The sequence below is a fragment of the Akebia trifoliata genome, chromosome 2 (assembly GCF_017979445.1).
Source record: "Akebia trifoliata isolate Shusen 1 chromosome 2, ASM1797944v1, whole genome shotgun sequence".
Classification (NCBI taxonomy): Eukaryota; Viridiplantae; Streptophyta; class Magnoliopsida; order Ranunculales; family Lardizabalaceae; genus Akebia; species Akebia trifoliata.
In genome coordinates this window covers 12870538-12895293 of record NC_141376.1, presented here as the reverse complement: position 1 = coordinate 12895293, position 24756 = coordinate 12870538, and the positions used below count along the sequence as shown (strand labels likewise).

Sequence of the window (24756 nt, the reverse complement as noted above, 5' to 3'; positions counted from 1 at the left end):
GTTCAAGTTATTATACCTCAACATTACAAAGCATTATAAGACATTCAAACAACTTTAACAATTGTTTACAATTAGGATTAGGCTCATATAAACTCTTAAATCTAACAAATAGAAATCTAAGCATGAGAGAGAGGGTTTCTATTGGCATCCCAACTTTTATTTTTAGTTTAATTGGGGTGTAATAAGCAAAAGTTGGAGTGCCAATAGTAGCTCTCTAAATGCATTGTGGGAGCAGTACGTTTGGAAGAAAATTTTGGCATATATCAACAACCATCTCCCACTCACCTTCTCTCATTCTAATATTAAAGATAATTTACATATTGAAAGATCAATTTTGTAATTTAAAATATTACTTAGGGCAAATTAGTCGCATTGTAATGTTGATGATTAAAATGATATTTTTGTAATTTCAAAAAATTAACTTTGCATCAAACGCTTATTTTTCATAATACAGATACTAAAGAATAAAAGTATATTATTTAATTTGAACAAATTAACTAATGTGGTTATGCTAGTTATGCATTTGCAATTTTGTTCGTTTTGACTAAAATACCCTAATTGATGAGACTGATGAATGGCCTCAGCATCACATTTACACATGCAATAAAAGTTTGGTACCAAGAAACCTATCGAGTAATGTTATATGTGGTAATAATGTTTTTTAAAGGAACTTTGGCGCACCACACTGGAATATAAGAAAAATAAGTCCCCGCTAGAGGCACTTGAGACAGAATGATAAAAAGCTTAATCGAGAATAGCCCATCACTAAAGATGGTCCAAACCCAATGATCTTCCTTATTGGAGAACAAGGCAACCTAAGAGATATTGCTAACCAAGTTTGGAATTGAGTCATCTGCCTTCGATCATAGAAAGCCCTCCTCAACTCGAAATACTAAGCCATATTGGAGTTCATGTAGTTTCAAAAAGACACAGTCAACAATATTTTCATTTTAGACAGAAAAAATAAATTAAGGACTTAATTAGTCCTTAAAAGAGGAGGAGCTACCCCAATAATCCTCCGAAAATCACATTATGTCCTCACCTCCCACTTTAAACACAAATATTTTACCAAATGTTTTTACTGCACTTAAAGAATACCCTACCAAATCCCATACCCAACGGATTATGCGTCACCATATATCCACTCTCCCAATCAAGCCTCTTCCCCCAAATTTAGCTTTAATATTTTTGTAGAAAAATTATTTTAACAATAAATTCTTGAATAACCATTATAGGAATCTAATAGGGTATTTATAAAGATTACATCAACCAAGATATAAAAGATAAGTTAATCTAAAAATCTTAATTACAATAAATAACTCCTAATATTTAAATTTATATATCTTACTTATCAATCATTCCTAATATAGAAAATATTAATTGATATATTCTAAATATATCAATCTCCATCACACTCTTCCATTTGTGATGAGATACATTGGCAATGATAAAGTATCTCATACACATTAATGCATCTTATTCTCTAGCAAAGTCCCAAAATTGCATGATCCTTTGAAGAAGGAATATACAATTGGTTTCTTTAATTAATTGTTCTTGATCTTTTTAAGTGATATGTTGTTCGATATCCCAAAATATATTTGTATTTTCTATGATCACCACCAATTTATGAAGTCCATCATTGTCGCATCCCGTTCATTTTCTTAGTCTTTCGAAGCTAGTGGCTTACGAGACTATGTTTCTCATGATCTCACCCAAGAGCACACAAAGTAAAATCTTACAATTTAAATGAAAAAATTCTTGTTGGAGAGATTTAGATAGGTAAAAATGAGATCATGAGATTTGAATATGTGAACTTGGGAGATTTGTAGAGATATAAAAAAAGATACACTTACATTGACAATGATACAATGTAACTCATGCACCTTAATACCATGTATCTTATTCTCTAATACCCTCCTGCAATTGCAGTCCTTTTGAAAAAAAATATGCAATTGATTATATTAAATAGTTGTTATTGATCTCATATGGTAACATTTTCATTGATGCCCAAAAATCTAATCATGCTTGTTGATGATTACTGTTTGTCTGTGAAGTCCCTCACTATCACATCCCTGTTCATTTTTAAGTCTATTAGAGCCGATGGCTCACTAGATCAGATATGTCATGATTTTCCCAAGAGAATATAAAGTAGGATCGTGCAGCCTATAAAAGAAATCTCGTTGGAGAGATTTAAAATAAAAACAAATATAGAGATCATGACATAAAAATGAGTAAATTAGGAGGCTTATAAAAATATGAAGGAAAGTATGATTTTTATTGAAGAAAACTATAGTAGTAAAATAGAAGAGAAGGAAAATAAAAGCATATGTTTGGAGATGGCGATGACACCATCGCCAAAGAATGACTCACCAAGATCGCACTCTCGATAGAGTTTAGGCTTTGATACCATATAAAAAATGATTTTAGTGATGAATTCTTGAATAATCATTGTAAACACTCCAATTTGCCTAGACCGAATCCAAGATCTTAAGAATCTAACAAAGTAAGGTTTGACCCCAAAACCTTCAACTTGACAAGTTTGACCCACCCAAATTTTAAAGCTCAAAATCAACGTAGGCCGTGGGTTGCTCAAAGCCTAGACTTGATTTGCTCTAGGTTGTGGGTTACCAATGGCCTAGGACAAATTTTCCTTAGACCTTACATAACCCAACAACTCTTCATATTTAAGCCTAACCCTTGCCTTTGGCAAAGAACAGTCAATTATGCTGTTATGATATGATTTTGTGTGCCACAAATTTACTTAAGGGGATTTTACATCTTAAACCCTCGTAATCCTTCATTTTCCAAGAGAGTGTAAGGTAAGTATGCCTCTCCACCCTTGCATTAATTCATGATTAACCTCTCATCCTTGGTTTTTTTTAATAATGCAATTCTCTTAACATTGTCCTAAAAGACAATTAACTTCTTATCATTTGTTTGTTAAGACTTAACTCAAGGTAATTGATCATTGAAGCCACCCTCTTATGCATAATTCAAGGCCACACTTCAAGGAATCTTTACAAATTTACCAAGTTCAAGGGATCAAAACTCTTTTGTCCCTCAAAGAGAACTCTTTACAACTTCTGGATAGTTACCCTTTCACCCCCAAAGTTTGTTAAGACTTAATTCAAAGCAATTGACTCTTAAGATCTTTTCTTGAGTGATATTTACATGCCATTGTGATCAACTTTTACCCAATTTATTTCCTTTCAAGGGCAAAGTATTACTTGTCCCTTACAAGAATTCTCTAGGATTAGGTGTATCATAGGGCCCGATGGACCTGGAACCAATTAATCAGTTTTGGGTCCACTATCAGAGACCCGATTAATTTTTGGGTTGGTTATGGGTAGTACTCATTTTAAGATCCCATTAAGAATCGGATCTCCATCGAGTACCCGTCAGGTAAATGAGTAAATAGGGTATTTTTTATTTTATTTTTAATTATTTAAGAAGATGTTTATATCTATTATTTAGTAGTATGATTAATTAATATTAATTACTTATTATTGAGAGATATTTCAGTATTCAAAATCTTCTCAAACAAGTAACTTAATTCTCAAGTCTCAACCCTTTCTATTTTCTAAACATATGTCCATATTCCCTTCTCTCCTTCTCAAGTTTCAACTTCAAAGAAGAACTGAATTGCACTCACAGATTTATAGGTTAGATTTTTTTTCTCATCTTTAATCATTTTAAAGATCAAAATAGGCCATTCAAAGTTCAAAAAGTACAAACAAATAGTAAGGATTTCACCCTTAATAAGGGTCCTTCGACTCACCTTGTGACATAAAAAAAATGTGATCCATTGATTTAGGGTTGTAAAGAACAAATTTCTATGAACTTTGAAAAAAAAAAAAAACATTAAAAAAAGTTATTTTTCACTGTTGAATTTTTTAAAAGTTAGTTTAAAGTTCGGTAGTTGTCCATTCTTAAAACCTTGGATTAAGACCACACAAATTTTTTTTTTTTTTTTTCATCTAAGTTTTAAGATGAAATTTAGAGGATTGTGGTATTGGATTGCTAATGTCACTACAACATATGAAGGTTTTTTAGGCAATTCTAAACTACCTTCAAAATCATGAAAATCACCTCCAATAGATATAAGGGCGGTTTAGTCATATGCCCATTATAGTGGTGTCATTAATTACTTTTAGCAATCAAGTAACAGTGGTTACAAAAGCACCTCTAATAATAGCAATTTAACAGCTATTTTAAAAACGTCTCTAGTGTATGTGATTTAAGGCCGGTTTTCTACCTTTAGTGGCTATTGTTTACAAAACGATTGTTATATTTTAAGAGGTGGTTTAAAACTGCCTTAGATTGGATTTTCAAAATTAAAGAGATAAAGGATACCCGACGATTTAAAACTGCCCCGAATCTCATTTATTTGAAAAAAAAAAAAAAAAAAAAGGGGGAGGGGATGTTCAAAACCGCCCTTACCATTGTTAATTTTTTTATTAAACTTTTTGTTTCAAAATAAAACCTGCACATGTAGAAAGAAAAAGAGATGTTATTGGCACCCCAAATTTCACTTATTACACTTCAATTTCTTAAGAAATGATATTGGCACCCCCACATTTTACTTATTACACTTAAATTTCTTCAATTAATTATCACACCATAATTAGAATAAAACACAACATTTACATTACAAAGCATTATCACACTCTGTTCAAACAAATTTACTAGCTAATTTTAAATAACCGCACTATGTCAACCATACAAACTTTTTAGTTTTCACATTAAAAGCATATAAAAGAAATAATATCCAACAAAAAAATTAATTATTAATGCCATCTCAACCTAGAATCCTAAATCATTTACCTCAAAATCTTAAGGTTTTTTATTTTCACCTAAATACAAGTTATTTAGCATGATTGAGGCTTGTAGAGCCTGCACGATTCAAAGTATTATTTGTGCTTGATGTAACATTTGAAAATTTAAAAAATAGTGCGCTTTAATGTTCCCTTAATATCCAGAAAATATATGAAAACTGAAAAAGATTGAATCGTCACTTAAAACAAAGAATACAGTTCAATGGCAAGAAAATATTAATGCATATATGAAAAAAATTAGAACCTCTTAAAATGGAGAATTCCATATGCCTCATTTGACCTGTGCAAGGCAATATATGCTTGCTGCACAAATTGAACAAAAATGCACTCAAGATAAACTGTAAGAAAATAGAAAATATACTCTAATACATAGTGACCAAAACATGAAAGCTGTAAGAATTCAAAACTAAGAACCCACAATTCTACAACTCCACAATCACCATTCTAGACACATGCAAACACAAGTGACACAAATACAAGGATGAAGAGGATGAAATAGCAGAAATAAAGCAGAATTTTATGAGACTCCATTCTTCTTCAAAAAAATTTTACAGACAAATTGAAATCTTCTTCAAGTACTTGTGTTCAGTAAAAGGGGATTTTGCATTCTAATCCACTACCATTAAGCATGTACAATTTAATCCAACAACAGATAGAATTATTCTAACAATTTCATTACACAATTTAATAACCCCTGCATAAAAACTTTGAAATATACTTAGTAGCATGGCCTAGACAAGATAAACTATATCATGTTAGTTGGGTCAAAACTCTTAAACTACATCCACAAACAATAAGGGGTTGAGATCTTCTTGTTTGATGCTTTAAGCCAAATAATGGTTAGGTGAATGTCAGCACTAGTATAAGCATAAACTGAAACACGACATATTTTTCTTAGATGAATGCTAACTGTATAATGTTCTTGACCTTTGTGCAAACTTGAGTGTATGTCCTCATTAGGATTTTATGCTTTTTATTTTTATAAAGCAAAAGGTTTGGGAATAGAACCACTTGTTGAAGCATCAGATCTAGACAACTCTTAATATTAATACAATGAAATTTGGGTTTCCATAAGCCAAAAAATGAAAAAGAAGCTTCAATAACTTGCTGAGTTGACACATTGCAAAATCATTCCCTCATTCTTGCTTTAACCAAAGAGTCACATATTTGAACGGAATATTTCCAAGTTGAAATATGGCAGATCTAATGTTTCCAAGTTGAAATTATAGGAACAATTACATGGCAGATCTAATGTTTCCAAGTTGAAATTATAGGAACAATTAGTCATTAGAAACAACTATGGAGGAAGAAAAAAAAAATCTATTATGAAAAATATGAACCACAAACATAGGAAAAGGCGAAATTCAAATTGATGACTTGCACTTACCTTCATGTAGTTGCCAAGAAACAGATCCCATTGAAATTATAGGAACTATGGAGGAAGAAAAAAAAAATCTAGTATGAAAAATATGAACCACAAACATAGGAAAGGGCGAAATTCAAATTGATGATTTGCACTTACCTTCATGTACTTGCCCAGAGACAGATCCCATTGTGTAACCCTGTACGTCTAGCTCCTAAAGAAAACCCATTATTAGTCTAAGAAAATTTCCTATCGAAAATTGTTATACTATGAGACAAATATAATTTCTTTGAATAATAGGGACGGCTGCTAGTACCAAGCTTTTCAATCCATCTCCAGAATTAGGGACATCTTATTAAATAAAATGTATCAAACTCCACTGTCACAAGCCATCCTCCAGTATCATGATCCAGTATGCCTAGCCAACACTACAACAAATATGGAAATTAGGAACGGTTTATTACCGTTCCTAAGCCACTATGACCGTCTTTAATCGAGGCGTCGTTAATGAGGTTAAACGGCTGAAAGCCGTTCTATATTTCATTATTTGGAACGGTTAAAAACCGTTCCAGATAACAGAATTTGGAACGGCTTAAAACCCTTCCTAATCTGCGTCTTTATATAACAACACACGGTAACCCAAAAAGATTTAAGACATCGTATTTTATAGAACTGATGTCCTACGTCTGAGACTTTAGACATCGATTATAAACTGATATCTAAAATTGTTATAATTTGATATCTAAAATTAAATTTTGTTTTTGCTACTTACCTATTACCCACGGTTAAAATATATCTAAATAGAGAACGTCGAGGTTCTTTATCACATTAATTTATATACAAAAATAGTTGCAATGAGCCATAATTTACAAATTCAAAATTACAATGCATCGATAAACCATTCACAATCATTACACAAGCACAAGTGGTTACAAAGAAGCAATGCCACCCCTCCCTATCTTCTTTAAGATCCCCACAATGCCTGCAACTACCAATAAAAGAATTTTTTCGTGCCACCACATTGCATACTCTCACGATGAGCTTCCGCACCTTCAAAAGAGTGTTTGAAACAAGTGTGTGCGTCTGTCATGACTGGGTTGAGGAGGAAATCTTCAGTTCCACGTCAAGCTTCCTACGATTCCCTTTATCTGAAACCCCCCCCCCCCCACCCCAATGATCTTTAACACAACCGAAACAACAACGAAGGTGATCTCACGAACCGCAACACTCTCGGCCATCAATTACGCTTAAATCATCATCAGCTCATCATCCTATTCTACAACAAGGAAAATGAAGTCCCCAACCACAAGAAGTAACAAAGTAGTAGTTCAGAAAAAAAGGGTCTCTCTTACTCTTCCTCTTCGAGACAATAACAAAGAAAAAAGGTTTCAAGATGGGAAATCTACATCTATTAATAAAAATAGGATCTTGAAGCCATCTTCACTTCATCTATGTATTCAAGTCAACGAACCAGATTCAACTTTGGGTTTGAAGCTTTGGGATCCTTTAGACTCTGAGAAAAATGTGTGGGATTACTCTGATTCTCCATCATTCACCTATGAAACATGAGACACAACTCAACTAATACTCACACATATCCCCAAGAAGAAAAGATGAAATCTATTACTAATACAAGCATACAGCAAATAAAGAATAAAAAGAATCCATCTAAGAAAATTACATATGAGCACAAAAACAACACAAGAATGCTAAGAAACATGAGAGATACAACTCAACTATATAGATTAGAGACGCAAACAAAGCACTGATTTAAAAACAAAACAAAAAACAATATAGATTACAACACCAAAAACAAAAACAAAACTGCAAAAAATAGAGGGGAAAAACCCAAACTAATTAAAATAGTTTTGAGACCACCGAAAACAGCACTAAAATGTATAAAGGAGAAAAGAAGAAAACCCAACTCAGAAAAATGTATAAGAAGACAAGAGTAAGAACACTGATTTAAAGAGAAAAAAAAACACCCTATATGGACAAACTTTCAGAATAATAAGGAAAGAGAAGACATAATGGAGAAAAGAAACGGCAGGAATAGCAGATACTACAATCACCAAAAAATTAAATATCTGTATTTTCACCACCAGGCTGTCTATTTCACTTAAACACCGTTTTACTTCCTTGACATCTCCTTCAAGTTTTGTGGCAATGGCTTCTATATGTAGGAAAATGGTGAGGATGGATATCAAACAACTAAACACCCAAAAAATGATAAAATTACCTTACGCTGACGATTTTCATATTCTTCCAGAACATTGTGGTTTAGAAAAAGAATAGAATTTGCTTCAGAAATATTATCTTGAATTGTAGCTTCCAATTCCTCAATAGTACCAGGCATCTGCAATTAGAAAAAGTGCGAAAATAGTGAACATTAAGCTTCAAGGAAGCCTAATCCAATTAGGCAGATCCAATTATATTACTTGAATATTCTAGAGGCATTGTTTTGTTCCTTCTTTTTATTTCTCATTTAGATACTTCTAAAATATATCTTACTCTGGATCAGTATATAATGACAAAAACATTGTTGACAATTGACAATGATTATATAAAATAAGATAGAAATTTTGAGTATTTCAAGAAGCACAACTATAAAGTATCAAAATAACGGGCAAGTAAACTAAACACATTCAACTTCTTTGCTAGTTGAGGAATGCCACATCGTTCAGAAAGACTAGGATATACCTGTGATAGATAAATGACATTCAAAAAGTACAAAAAATAATATATGAAGTATTAAGGTCATAAGAATCATTATAGGAAGAGCAGTAGTTACCGGACGAGTGCGAAAGAAGTTCTCCTCATATGCAAGTGCTTCTGCAGTGCTCCTGTTTTGATTAATGTCCTATCATAACAATTTTACAGTAAACAAAACTTAATTAGTCCAATTTATATTCATCAAAAGGACCATATAACCAAGAAGTGGCAAATTTTGTAATTTAACATTGTTTCTCTAATGCTTGGCTTTCAATTTCACAATGTTCAAGTGCATTGGGATCCATTGTTCTGATAAGTATCTATAAAAATGGTGTATTAATAAAGAAAAAGGTATAAAAGCTTAGAGGAGAGAGCTCCATAAGTACGAGAGATTTACTTAGGTAACTTTTAATAAGAGAATACGTTATGTGCAATTTGCTTCCTGTGCATATGAGAAAACATTAAGTTCCATCATTGAGAAAACTCTGTAAAATGGTTGAATCTGCTTCCGTATTTTTAATATATGATTTTTTCTGCAAATTTTTAACAAGCTATATATATATATACATTGATTAGGAGACGAGTTAAGATAGGACTGGGCAGGTTCTGTTACTTAGCTGAAGATAAAAGTTTAAGGTGAGATTTCATCAGTTTGTAATATAGTGGTGATAATGAGACTCCCAAATCCAAAAAAAACAAAAAAAAAACTCATAGTTGGTACATAGTATAAGATGTGTACATGGTATCAAACCAAGGATTTTTTTTCCCATTACCTTCATATAATTGATGCTTAAGCCAGCAAATAATTGTTTATATCCCTGATTACGTACAATGTAGGAAAGCCCATCCATTGTGCTGCAGTATCCGGGATCACCTTGTTGAAACGATGGTTGCAAACTTTGTACCTGAGAATATCATTGAAACCAAGAAATCAATCAAAACCATTTAGTTTCCAGCAAGTGTAGTAACTATAGAAATAAGATACCTGTCTGGTAGACCTTTAGGTTTATACACTGTGTGGTGGTTAATGTGAGGCACATGTAGGAGGGTAGGACTTACCATTCAATTAACTCCACCAGGGAGGTCTTCTAGTTAGGACTTGGGACAACACCTCATTGGATGATCCTAACATTTTGATCCATTTAATGGTGAATCTACTCCTGAAAGTGCACCACATTCACTGCTGTTTTGTCGAGCGACCACTCTATAATGCATTTGGCTAGTACCTTAGGTTTCCTAATTAGAATGGTAGTTCCCTTTTTCAAGCCTTCATGGATCAATTCAATTTCATAGCATTGATCTCTCGGTAGAGTACTCACAATTTTTAGAAGTAAAGAAAAAGAAAGAAAAAAAATGATTGTATAACTATAACTATAGTATATAAGAGGTAAATTGGGGGACAATATCTGCATCTGTCTCCTAACGACATCCAACGGGTATGTGAAGGTCTATCCGAACAGTCCAACTAAAGCTTCACAAGAGAGATGCATCATAACAGATTTTTGGTGTTCTTCAAGGACCAGCCCCTTGAGTTCCTCGTAAATGTAGAACTTCAGACCAGCAGAAAGGACGATCCCAATGAGTGTTGGACCTGTTCAATGAAGAAGTGAAGCCTTATTCTAAAGTTGCAACAAAGTGGTAGTCCAAATTGAAAGATCTAATAGTTGTCACGTATTGCAAGGTTGAAAACAGAATTGTAGTTGCATTTGAATGTATAGTACATCTCTTCGTCATTAGAGACAAAAAAGGTTATGTAGACTAGCTTGTTCGGCAGCCTAGGACCGTCACTAAATCGAAGCCCATTCCATGACCCAAGATAGAATCAAGCTATCATTATGGGATCTATCTTCACGGACAGAGTAGACTATACTGTGGAGTAGCACAATTAGGGTGATGACATGCCAGTAGAATAGAGATAGATGGAAGCACTATGGCTTGGGTTGCCTAACATGCAAGGTGATGCTCTTAACTGCCTCATTACTTGGGTAGTGACCCAAGTATAGTGTCATGGGTGTGGAGAACCCTTCAACATGGTATGCACGCCTACTAACAAAGCATCAAGGCATGGTACCGGGGTAGCAGGTGTACTCGGACATTTAAGGCCTGTGTTAGCCCCCGCCCCAACACAGCAATCTGCCCCTCTATAGTATGCAATACTAAGACTTTGAAATCTTTCCTGCCCTGCTGTGTCCCAAATCTATCGATTCAAACAAACATTGTTTCAGCAAAAGCAAACACAATGAGATTCTCAAATAGGAAAAACTACAAATAAATATATAAACACATGCTCTTGAGGAAATAAGAACCCACTTGCAGAGTTACATCCTTGTGATGCAATAGTACACTTGGGTTAAATTGAAGAAATTAAGACCACATTCTTGAAATAACAATGCATATCAAGAAAAGTTATCAGCTATGTAAGGGAAATTAGGATGGAACATTAAACCACGTAGTTTCAAGCTGATTGCCTTCCCTGCATTCTCGATAGTGAAGAAAAATGAGGGGGGAAGAAGAAAAAAGAAAAAGGAACTCTTAAAAACATCTAAATCACATCAACAATATCAAAGGAAATAAAACAAGGTCATATTAAAGGTATGGAATCAAGAACCTCTACATCTGTTTGCACCACTTCAAGACTCCCATCCAAAGAATTACGGTCGCCAACCACAAACTCCAAGGCCTCAATCAACAGATCTGGCTGCCATGAAAATAAAAAAGAGGAACAAGTATAATCTTTAACAACTATCATAGTTTATAAAAGGACCAAAACATAAAGAGAAAGAGGATTCGGATAATGTTTACTGTTATTTCCTTCAATGACAATGTGATGCACTCGAGTCCGAAATCCAATTGGTGAACTTTTGTCTCCATAATTTGAAACCATAACAATCGTTTTTAAGGATTTAGAAAGAAAATTGAATATCTTGTTCAAGACTATTGATTTTTCTCATGCCTGACACATTGGCTCAAGACGAGATTTAAATCAATATGCAGTAGTACTTGCTAACAGAGTTAAGTGCGTCCATAAGAAGTCACGTATTTGCACAAATCACTGACAAAGCTTACAACCCACCCACCCTTGCATACACATTCATGCATGAAAAAATGAACCACCACATGTAACATATATTTATCTAACTTAAATACAACACAAATAATGCAAACAAAAGCATACAAATTCATCCAATATTAGCACATACATTAGACCTGCATAAATATGTGCATGCATCCATACACATAAAAGTAGAAACAAATGCAAAAGTGTCGATTTACATGGATATAATGATAGTTTTTGAGAAGCATCTTCTACTTGTGATTGTAAGATACAGAAGTGTATTGCAAAAAACACTGGTGAATAAGAGAAGCTATTTTCCCAACATAGGGTGAACTGGGAGGCCTGGACATGAGCAAACAGGTGGACAAGCAGAGGAAGCTTAGTTGAGAGTTGCACATCCACCAATAATTTAGGAATAAGGGGATTTCAGGAGTTGCAAATCCTGGGGTTCTGAAACCCACGTAGCTGAAGCGGAGTTGAGTCACAAGAGTTGCCACTTCAACTCCCTCAACCCTGCGCTACATTTCAGGATAATAATTATATTCTATTCTGCACAATAAAAGGTTGATACAAATTCAGAATACCAAAAGAAGAGACAAAAAAAAAAATAATATAAGCCTTTAATAAATATTTTTGAAATAAAATTTTCTGGATTACAAATCAACTAGAATCACGAATTAGATAACAAAACTAACATGAATACTCGGATTTGTAATAATTTCTATCAAACTCCACAAAACATACAGATTCCAACCGATTTACCAAAGATAACAACCTAAAGAGCAGAACCAAAAATTGCAAATGAAAACATCATAGACGAACAAGATGAGCTGAAATCGATGAAGATTAAGAGGAACTACAAAGGCGAGAACGCTGCATCTACCTGGAACTAGTGATGGAACAGAGATGATTGTTTTTGAGAAATCGAATCAATATGAAGATTTTTACTGATTTTGAAAAACTTTGAAATAAATCAAGAGAAGAAGAATCTGAATTAAAATAAATATACCTGCCTTTAAAAATTAAATTAAAATTTAGATCGAATAATAGAATTACATACCTTTCAATTTGAATAATCTGAGAATCACTCTTCAGCCTCAAAAAGTAAATTCAGATGGCAATTTATGAAAACTATCAATCTTTCTTAGTTTTCTCCTATCTAAACCTCAGTTTCGCAATTTTTCTAGGGCTTCTTCTTATATCTACCATCTCTTTAGTCTCAAATGTTGTCAAAGAGAGATCAAAAGAGATGTTGTTTCAGATTTTGGGAGAGTTCTTCTCCGACTGATAGAGAGAGAGGTTTCAGATTTTGGGGGGTTTTCGAGTTCTCCGACTGTGTGAGAGAGAGAGAGAGAGATATGAAGCCAACGAGTTAAAGAGGGGAGAGATTGAGAGATCGATTAAGGGAGCGACTGAGAGAGAAAGAGATGAGATCGAGAGAAAAACTGAGGGAGAGAGTTCGATCGAGGGAGTGACCGAGAGAGAGAGAGAGATGAGATCGAGAGAGAGTTCGCTGGAGCGAGCGACTGAGAAAGAGAGAGATGAGATCGAGAGAGAGAGATTGAGAAAGAGAGTTCGAGGGAACGGCTGAGAGTGAGAGTGAGAGAGATGAGACAGAGATCAAGATGTTTAAAACTCGAGTAAAACGGCTTTAAAACCTAAAACGGCTTAATACCGTTTTAATTGCCTGTTCCTATTTTACAATTTTTTTGTAGTGCCATATCTAACTGAGAGTGGTTTTATCTGGCAAGATAGGTAAAAAAAAAATACATTCAGAACATCAACCATGTGAAAGAGCATAACAATAACTAAGATAATCAAATACCAAAATACTGCAATAAGATGATAGGAAAAAGTGTAGCACCAAACCCACTAGCATGCTACCCTCTAGAAATATGATTAACAAATAACAACAATATAAATGAAAATGATAATGTGGAATATGAAGTCCATGATTAAGATGGTCCAAACAATTGTATACAAAAGGAAGAGAAAATACAACAGACTGATGTCCTCAAATGTATGTTAAAATGATAACAATATAAACCACATACAACAACACAAAAGAGAATTTCTGCAGTATTTTTCCTAAATTATGGGCCACCAATATTCTTATGTCGATATAATTTCAAAGAATTATTACAATTTCCCCTAAGGGCTTACAATCTTAACCGAAACATTGAATGTTTCGTTTTAGTCTTGGCAGAAATTGGAATGTCCTGAAATAGTACGAAACTTTAAAACATGTTGCCTACCACACCCTAGCTTCAGACCAGCTCCACTCTCTTTTATGATTTCCATTGTGGAATATTTGTAAATATTTCCATTTATGATCTGACTTGACTACACATTAATTGGTGCTTTTATGCATTCAAGATAATCTTAAATAGTCAGATCAGGACAAATAGAGATATATAAAAAAGAAATTGCATGTAATGAGAATAAAAAGTAAGCACACTGATGTTGAAGTGTAAAATGCCTATCAAAAAACATTCAACGGAAAATACTGAACACTTTGAACGAAGTACACATGAAATAACATGAACTAAAAAAAAAAGTGTTCCTAATATGATTCTTCTACGATTTCTTATAAAAAGTGGATCAAAACAAAAGCAAAAAAGGTGAACATACCCGCGAAATAATAGTAGTACCCGCTTAACCAAGTTTTGAAACACTACAAGTCCAGAAGCTATTCTTGTAGCAATCTATAAGACACTGCTTGATTTTCTCAACATCCTTTTCATGTTCAAGTACAATCTTGCAATTACTTTATCGGCAACTACAGTTGGAACTTGGAAGCACCAAATGGTAATGCTAGTATTGCAAGCTAGAAAAAAAAATTATTATCCATAAAAAATGTCAAATATGGTCTTTAAACAGAGGCCTATTATAATAGTATGATGCTGCCTACCTAAATTGGTGAGCATGTTAACCATCTAATTAACGCTGGGTGGACAAAGTGGAGAAGCATTACTGCAGCTTTTTGTGATTGATGTATACCAATTGAACCAAAACAAATTACTTTACAAGATAGCAATCAAATTATCCATGCTTAATGGACTGAATGTTGGCCAATCAAGAAACGAAAGCCTTAATCCCTTCTTGGCTGAAGGTATATGTCACATTCAATTTCTACACAGCCTATTGAAGGTTCTTACAAAATTGCATAGATTTTGGATGCTCATCAATGCATGTTTACTAATAGAAAGGGCAATTCAATCAGCACAAGACAAAGTTAAAAGGACTACTGACTATTTGACTGTACTCTTTGAACTCACATTTGCTTTTGTGAAATGCAAATGCCCCAAAAAATTATTAAAATTATTAAAATATTAGGAATAGTAAAACTAAAATCTATTGCCAGTTCAATACCAAATTGAAGTGTCTAAAGTTTATTAAGTGGAGATCATAAATGTAAAATGAGAGCGCAATGAACTTAAGCAGCATAGATCCTGCATTAAAAGAATTTTTGCACGATTAAATAGTTAATGCTCAATCTGATTAACGAAATAAAACTTGGAAAGTAAATAGAAGGATAACTTATCATTATAAAAGCAACGGAAATATCAAACATTAAAAATAATGGGAGTCTCTCTTAAAATATGGAAACACTTATAGAAGAAACTATCATGACATTATACTTGCCTGAAGTTTGGTTTCTTGCAAGCATAAAACATCGAAGTTCTCATTTTTTGCAAATGCAGTGAAGCTTTCCAATTTAATTAAAGCTTTTAGGTCATTAACATTCAAATATGAATAGTATTTAGACTTTATAGATTTACTTTAACAAAAATGTATCATGCCAATTTGAGTTATGTGGCTCTTAAGTCAATGAGAGAGATTTTGTTCATTTAAAATTTCTCTAATGATTCCCATTTGCATTTACACTTTCGATTGTCCAAGCAATATCTATTAGGAAAAATTCAATAATGAATCGATAACCATAGATTTCTTTTCTCGAGATACAAGCAAAAAAACTACAGTTCTCACTTGCAAAATTCAATAATGAATCGATAACCATAGAAAGCCATTTATGGGCATATATTTCTGAGAGTTGTAATAAGTGAGTTGAATTTCATAAACATATACATATTACCTCTCCAACGAAAGCTTTTTAAAACTCCTCACCAAGCAAAAATCAAAAAATAAATGAGCTTAATAAGTAGAAGCATTGAACTACTAAAACATCATTGTTTTAATAGTAAAGTAGCATCTATTTTAGATTATATAAACTGATTACCTTTTGGTCAGGTGCATCAAGCAAACTATTCCTTGCTTCATCCTTTTCCCTCCTCCTTTATTAGGGACTGGGAGTGGCAATGTAAAATATTTAATTTTATATTGGCGGAATTAAAAAAGATTTACCTAATAAATATATATATATATATATATATATATATATATATATATATCAGTTATTAACAAGTAAAAAAAATGATATACTAAGAAGCAAAAAATATGAGATATGAGATACTAACAATAAAAACATATAAGATACTAACAAGCAAAAAATATGACTTGAGTCAGGAAAAGTGTATAGAGTCTTACACCAACATACTAGTGTATGTGTAACTTACACATGCCAAATAAAGAGTATGATATGTGTGCAAAAAGTAATTCTTACCTATGCTGAAATAGTTCTAAAAATCCAAAAAGTTACCAATGTTGTTTAGTACTTAAAACAAAACAGTTTACAAAAGACATTAAAAGAAAAAATAAGAGTGATAGCAAATCAATCATCATCCGAAGGTTGGGTAGAAGAGTCATGTAGAATCGAGTACGAGTTTTTGAACTGCAAAAAAATAACATATTATGAATAATATTGGATTACTTTATTATAAAACTTAAATAATTAGAATAAATACTTACTAATCATGTCATTCCCATAAAAAAATGTTTCAGTTCCTCATGCGCCTCCCTATCAGACTCTCTTTGTCGCGCAACTTTGACACTATAAGCTTCTCTTTGTTTCTCCATTTCAATTAGTGGATCCTCTAAAATTTTCACTTTATCTTTCAAAGTGATAAGTTCCTCAGTATCTATAGATGAGAAGGCGCATTGGCTAGATGATGATCCAAACAATGATATTGGAGTCGAACTCAAGCCATACCTACGAACACAACTAAGTTTCTCAGGACCCATAACCTTACTAAATATGTCATTCAGTTTGATACTATCTTGGGAGTCCAATGGTAAATCTTTCATAAGTTCTTTCATTATATCCTACAAAAATATTTATGTGTTCAATTATTGTAATTAACAATTATTAACAATGAATAATTATAATACATAATGGACATTTTTCAATAACAATGTAATTACACTTACAATTTTCTTAGTAACAATATCATTTACTAGTACATTATCATCATTGGTATGGGTCTTAATAAATAAAGATGCCGGACTAAGTGGACCTTTGTTGGATTTTGCTCTTCTTATTCACATATTAGAAATAACAGAATAGTGATTAACATAGTTACATATTTGATTTGATATATCAAACAAAATAGTGATTATATTTATAATCAATAGAATATTAATAAGATTGATATACTTCTTAATGAAGCACACGTGAGAAACTTGTCGAATCAGATGTATGAAGCATTGTCTAATGGAAACGATTTTCCCGATTAGTGGTACTCCGACGCTACATTAAGATCAATTAAATAATTAACAACTATTAATGTAATGTTAACAAACTAATTTCTTTTACACAAAAGATACCTGGCCCAATTCAGAATTCCAAAAATCAATCAGCGTGATCTACTACTCAACAGGAATATCATCTAGACATTTTTCAACTCGAATTTTACCTTCAGTAAATACATCATAAATACAAACCTTCAATCTGTGTTTATAGTCCTTCCATAACTTGTTAATTATTTTTATTACGATGTTGGGAACCCATGAAAATTTATCCTAAAAACTAAATAAATATATCAATAAAGAAACTTACATAATACGTTAAAAATATCTAACATACCAAAACATTCTGCCACACCAATTCTTTGGCATCCCTATCAATTATCTTCCATGATGGGACATATAATCTGAGTAAACATTGGTCTCTAGCCAAGACCCCACAAAAACTAGAAAACTTTTGAGCATGCTTACCATAGGATTGTCCGACATTTATTAAATGTACTTTCGATCTTTGATTAAATTCGACATTAAATATGTTAATACATCGTGTCAGGCTTTGCCTTCTCTTGGAGGTCGATCCTGAAAACCTTCACCAACCTTATGCTAGGTTGGATCCATCTACATTTACATATAATGTTAGAACACAAATATGAAATCAAAATGAAAATTAATTAAATATTTATTGCAAATTTAACCAGTAAATCATTATTAAAACAATGATATTAAATACCAATGAATACTTAAATTAAATAATTCATTGCAAACTATGAGCTCTTAGTAATCTTCAAAATCAGTATTGATACATCACCTCTAACCCAATTGACATCACCATCATTACTCTCTTCAATAAAATTTCTATTAGAATCATCACCAAATGGATGGTTCTCCTATATATCGTCTTCATCATTAACAATTTTCTCATTCATGTCATACAAGTATCTTGATTTAGTCTTTACAACAACATTTCATCCCAAATCAACTGGATCTTCTACATAGAAAACTTGTCGTACTTGTGAAGTTAATGCAAATGGTTCATTTGTGACTTTATCTCCTTGAAATTAAAGTCGTGTGAAGTTGACAAACGTAAACTCATGATCATCAACATTTATTAATTTGCCCATTGCCACAACATCAACCCAACTACACTTAAATAATACAAACTTAAGGCTATGAGAATATGACAATTCAATTATATCTATTAAATGCGCATAATATGTTATAAATCTTGTAATGGATCTTTTATCTTTAGCACTTGCATAACTTGTAGTGGTTGAAGTAACCACAATACTACTATTTTAACTTTTATGACCCTTCTCATTATCCGATACACGAAATCCAAAATCATTTTGAATATATCTCTTAAATTTTTTTACGAAACTTTGTGGACCTAAGCTTAATATCACAATTTCGTTTGATACAGTTTTATTTGATTTCTTAAATAATTGCACCTAATTGAAGTGGAAAATTTAATATTAATACATAACCAACATAAACTAAGGGCTATAATAATATTTAATCTATTTCACTTACATGATCCTTGAATCAATTAGTAAACATTTCATTTTGCAACTTCTGCAATTCATGAGAATTTTTGTATGAAAATTGCATTTTAAGATAACACATATGTTATCTATACAATCACAAAGCTAAATTACATTACGTGCACTTGTCCATAATATAAACAATTAAAAACCTCTAACTCTATCTAACACGTAACATTCTTGTTGTTGAACAGTATGTTGCGACATACCTATTCTATTTCCAATTTCCTCAAATGAAATGTAACGGCACCTCCTATCGCACAATCATCGTAATTTTTAATTGGTCGATTGAACATTGTTTAAATATTATGCAGATATCTTGAACAGAATGTGAAACATTCCTCAGTCAAGTATCCCTTGATTATGGATCCTTCAAGTTGAAATTTGTTTCGTACATAAGATTTTAATCTGTACAAATACCTATATAAAAATAAACATAATGTATATGAGATAATTATTTGCAAGAAAATCGAGCTAAGGTCATAATTAATTTTAGTAGTATGCATCGTTTGATTGGATACATTCAACAATACTGAACAGGACCACCTAATATTGGTTCTTTAGTTAAATGGATTGGTAGATGCACCGTAATATCAAAGAATGCAGGTAGGAAGATTTATTATAAATTATACAATGTAAGTACAATACATTCCTCAAGTTGATGTAATTTCTGAATATGATATACTTAACTACATAATTCACGGAAGAAACTACACAATTCAATGATAATTATAATAACATTCTTTGACAATGATCATCTAATAGCTACTGGCAACCATTATTGCATTAAGACGTATGAGTCGTGACTCTTCAAACCAGTAATTTTGCGCTCTTTCATATTAACACGTCTTGTGATATTAAAAGAGTACCCATCTAAAACTTTCAAACTCTTTACTATCTTACAAAATAACTTTTTCTCATGTTTGTTCATAAAGAAGCAGGCAGTTGACAAATAAATTTTATTTATCGTAGACATTATATGTAAGTGAAGTGTCTTTCGAGCCTTTAAATTTTCTTTTGATTTACCTTCGAAGTTTAACAAAGCACCAATTATATTATTATACATTATTTTCGATATGCATCACATTCAATTTATATCTCAATAAATTATTCTTCCAATATGGCAATTCGAACAATATGCTTAGCTTCTTCCAATTATCTAGCATGATGTCTTCTTGTGTTTGTCTTGATCACTTTTTTCTCAACTTGTTTCCCCAACTTAAATACAATTCCGTTCAACAAATTTATAATGTCGTTTTCAGATACAATAAATGGTGAAGTCCTATCTTCCATTGTACCATCAAATGATCTTTTATCTTTTCGAAACTTATGATGCTTTTGTAAAAAATCAAAATGTCCCATATAACAATATTTTTTTCCTCTATGCAAATATTGGCTACATAAATCCTTATTGCAAGTAGGACATACATGTTTTCCTTTTGTATTCCAATCTAATAACATAGTATAATCAGGAAAGTTACTAATTGTCTATATCAAAGTTGTACATATCTGAAAGGTCTTATTTCTTGATGCATCATATGTCATTCTTCTGCATTCTCACAATTCTTTCAATTTTTCACCAATGGCCTCATGTAAACATCTATGTCATTTTCAAGACTAGTAGGACTAGGGATCAATAGGGATAAGATCATGTTAGATTATTTCATACACATCCACGAGGGTCATTTATATGGAATAAGAATCACATGTCATGTGTTATGAGAAATGTTTATAGTCTTGAAAGAGTTGAAATAGTCGTTAGCCAATCCAAGTCTAATATTATTACCGTCAGAAGCGAATGATGGATTATGATTGTCAAAATGTTTCCATGCTAATGAATCTACCAGGTGTCTTAACAAGTCATCATTCATACAACCCTCATCATGCCAACTCATATCAAGAGAAATTTTTGTTGACATAAATAATCTTTGTAGCCTTGATTTTAAAGGAAAATAACGTAATATTTTAGTTGAATTTTTGTTCTTCTTTTCCCTTGGACCATCTCTTTGAAGCACCACATGTGTTACATTTTTGTTTCTCACTGGTCTCCCTCTAATATATCATGCAACCGTTGGGGCATGCATGAATCTTAGTATAGTTGAGACCTCAATCTGATATTATCATTTTTGTTTGACTAAAATTTTTTGGCAATGTGAACCCATCAAGAAGTACCTCCATCAACAATTCAAGTAACATTGTAAATGATTTGTTGCTCCATCTACTAAAACACTTTTGTGATTAGTTTGAATATAAAAGATAATTTTGTATGTTTTGTACAATCAAGATACAACTCTTTCTCTCCATCACAAACTAAATTGTAAAATTTGTTAACTTTTGTATTTAACTCATTATTTATTATGTGCATACGACTACCCATATCACAATTTGCATTTAGGATTCTAAAAGTGTCATTCAAAAGATCCCCTTTTTTATATCCCATACTTTGCACATTTGATCCCACATCTGAATCCAAATTCTGCTATCTCAATGATAACGATCCAATATCTTCACTGTGGAAGAACCATCTAGTAAAATTTTATCGAATCCAGAACAAATCATATTGTCGTATGCATTTTCTCTACTCTAGTACAACACATTGTTACATTTAGGGCAGGAACACTTCAAGCTCCCATTAACAATGGCTCCACGTGTAAATGTTAACTCAATGAATTTTTTTACTCCTTCAATATATTCTTGGCTAATCATAAAACATTCAACAAATTCATACAATCAATATATAAATGGTGTGACAATCCCACATTAAACCTAATATGCTATCAAATATAAACATACCTCGACTTCTGAATCCAACTATTGTCTACTATGAGTGTGTATGTGAACTTAACGTTCGTCAAAGAAATCGATATTAAAAGGAAGAAACGAGAAAGAGTTAGATATATTTTAACTTATATATCATGATATTCCTAAAACTTCATACTTGTCTCTAAGTAAAAGACGAAGTTAGTCATTATCCATGAAGTATTTCTAGAATTACCTAAGGTATGAATCAACCAAGCATACAAAATTCATTAGCATGGCTGAGTAATAACAACTTTAAAATCCAAACATCTATACAACATACCTATTTTTGTTAATATGATCAATGAGAATACAAATCATCGTCACATATTATAAGAGGATAATTATAAAAACAACCCCACAAATTAATAAGGACAACCTACACATAGCCGAATTATTTTGTCTTATATGTGTTAAAAGTTTTGGAATGAGTTGATATTTGGTGACAATAATCTCTATGATGAGGAGATCATCCTCACTAAAACTCAGCCCATTCCGAAACTTCTAATCCTATCAAAACAAGTTTAAAAAATCTTAAATTGTGTGGGGCTATAAGTTTCAGAATGGGCTCATGTTTTTTTTTTTAAGATGATCTACTCGTCATATAGAAGCTCCTCACCCAAAATCGACCTATTCCAAAACTTTTAACCTATATAAGACTAAATAATTTGGCTGTGTGGGTTGCCCTTATTAATTCGTGGGGTACTTTTATAATTACCCTTAATAAAATATAATCTATCAACCACACATTTGTAACAAAAACAAAACATTCCAAAATGGATTTCAAGTTTATATAATCATTGTTTTAAAAGAAAATAAATAACATCCAAGCTAAACTAGATTCAAGATAAGATAATAAGATAATTAGATATTAATATACATGTCAAAAGTATTACTAATAAATATGGCTCATTGTCTACAAAATTATTTTCATCAGTCATAGAGACCACCTTAAGCCTACATGAGAATATATATAGTAATATGTATTGAGACATAGAAATGAAGTCTAATTCTATAAAGTCAGAAGTTGCAAAAAACACAACCAAAACAAACGCAATTCAATACGGATAGGATCTTATAGGATTATGATCCAATAACCGTATTCTTGATAAACCATGTCTAAATTCGATAAATGTAAGTGCATGAATAATATTATATATTAAATTGGATTTGGTTTGAACTTAATTCGATTATTAATAAGAGTGTGATTAGATGCTTATTGCATCAATCACGAGTCGAATCCGATCCATATCAAATTGATCCCACATCCATCAGATACGGATCAGATCCATTGACAACCTTACCTAGTTTTATATAAGAATCATAAGGGTGGATGTCAAACCCTAAGTATAGAAATAACAAACCATTGATTAGCAAGTAATGGGTACTACAAGCATTAATTGCCTACTCATAAGCTTCGATTTGACGACAAAATATATGTTTTTATTAATAAAAAACAAAATGACACTAATTTCACAATTCATTTGAGGATAAAATATGCACATGAAAAAAAGATACCAAAAAAGAGAACTTTACATCGTTTACTTATGACTCCTTGAATATGTGATGTATAGAAATTTCAAGAGAAGGAAAAAGATTCAAAAAAAAAAAAAAATGCATAGTACAAGAAAACTAAACCGACAAACAAAATTGAAAGTAAAGAATTCAAACTAGAGAAGACTTCATCTTTCTCCAAAATCCAAAAAACCTGAGATAATCATGCCAAGGCTGAAAATAGAGAACTCAAATAATCATGGATTGCCTCCACAATATTTTTGAGTCTTTAGGTATTGTATCAGTATAACAAGCTCATCATGTGATGGTAAATCTCACAATATGGTCGCAAGTGTCGTGCAAACATTCATAAAATTTTAAAAAGCTCAAAAAAAAAATATGACTTATATATTGTTCCATAACTAAATCTTATTTGTTGTCATGTAAAAAAATTGAAATAACTAAACTATCCCTAATGCATAAAAAAGGATAAAGCAAATAAAACAGAAAATAATAGTTAAATATCTTAACACTATTTTCCACTGTTATTTGCAATACCTAAATAACTGAACAACCTTGTCATTTTCCACTACGATTAAAAGTCTGAACAAGGTCCTCTCTTATCTTCTTCCTGAAATTGTCTTTCCCTCACCTAACTGCCCTATGTTGTAAATTCAAAGTAATCTGGACGATCATTGTAATTAAAGACTGTCAATCCTTGTGCCTAGGATCCAAGGGAGGATTATAGTAAAGGTATAGGAAGAGCTAGGTTCTATCAAAGACTTCTTGATTCCCTTCCTTTATATGTCTATATATAATTAAATCAGATGTAAGAGAGAACTTGAATTCAAAGTAATTGTATTGCAAGGAATAAATGGGATGGGGTTCTTCATACAGAGAAAAGTAAAAAAAATAAAAAATACCTTCTTAAGCTTCTTCACTAAGTCGTTCAAACTCTTGACAGATATTGTGGTCGATTAAAAACCCTCATTTCTTCTTCTTCAACCTTAACAAATCTTGATTGAGATTGAGGTGGTTAGAGAATAGGACAAAGATATATAATGCGAGTGGGAGAGAGGGAGAGATGAAAAGAGGAAACAACAAAAATACTGCCAAATTAGAGACTTTGAATGTGTTAAAATTGTTTGAGAATATTAATATTCGCTCTGATTTCTCAGGAATCAACTCTCTTAATCGACTATAAATGGCTTTTACAAGAAAACCATCTCGATTCTTCATCACTTTAATGGTGTTTTGGAAGAAAATAGCCTTGATTTTGGGTTTGTTATGGCCGTTCACAAAATCGCCATTGAT

At 32.1% G+C, this 24756-nt stretch overlaps 1 protein-coding gene across 5 annotated transcripts; it reads right to left on the bottom strand.

The window, feature by feature from the left end:
* Positions 1 to 6983: 6983 nt before the first annotated feature.
* On the bottom strand, positions 6984 to 13019 carry LOC147409634 (dynamin-related protein 3B-like). Of its 5 annotated transcripts, XM_086430990.1 has the most exons (7): positions 11713 to 13019; positions 11519 to 11608; positions 9684 to 9815; positions 8990 to 9058; positions 8840 to 8898; positions 8438 to 8555; positions 6984 to 7754 (listed from the first exon to the last, which is right to left on the bottom strand). In XM_086430990.1, the coding sequence occupies exons 1-7, from the start codon at positions 11779 to 11781 to the stop codon at positions 7731 to 7733; spliced, it is 561 nt and encodes a 186-aa protein (XP_086287116.1). In that variant the 5' UTR covers positions 11782 to 13019; the 3' UTR covers positions 6984 to 7730. The 5 variants fall into 5 exon arrangements, with proteins under 5 accessions (XP_086287116.1, XP_086287137.1, XP_086287123.1 ...); XM_086431011.1 differs by lacking the exon at positions 8840 to 8898 and having other exon boundaries at positions 8438 to 8554; XM_086430985.1 differs by lacking the exon at positions 6984 to 7754 and having other exon boundaries at positions 7778 to 8555.
* Positions 13020 to 24756: the final 11737 nt, after the last annotated feature.

Bases quoted from the DNA above. Each gene is read 5' to 3' on its own strand.
- LOC147409634 (XM_086430985.1), bottom strand. From the start codon at position 11,781: ATGGAGACAAAAGTTCACCAATTGGATTTCGGACTCGAGTGCATCACA. The intron at 11,609-11,712 runs GTAAACATTATC...TTTTCATGGCAG, and splicing joins TGTCATTGAAGGAAATAACA to CCAGATCTGTTGATTGAGGC. The intron at 8,556-8,839 runs GTTTAGTTTACT...TTTCTAATTGCA, and splicing joins CTAGCAAAGAAGTTGAATGT to GATGCCTGGTACTATTGAGG.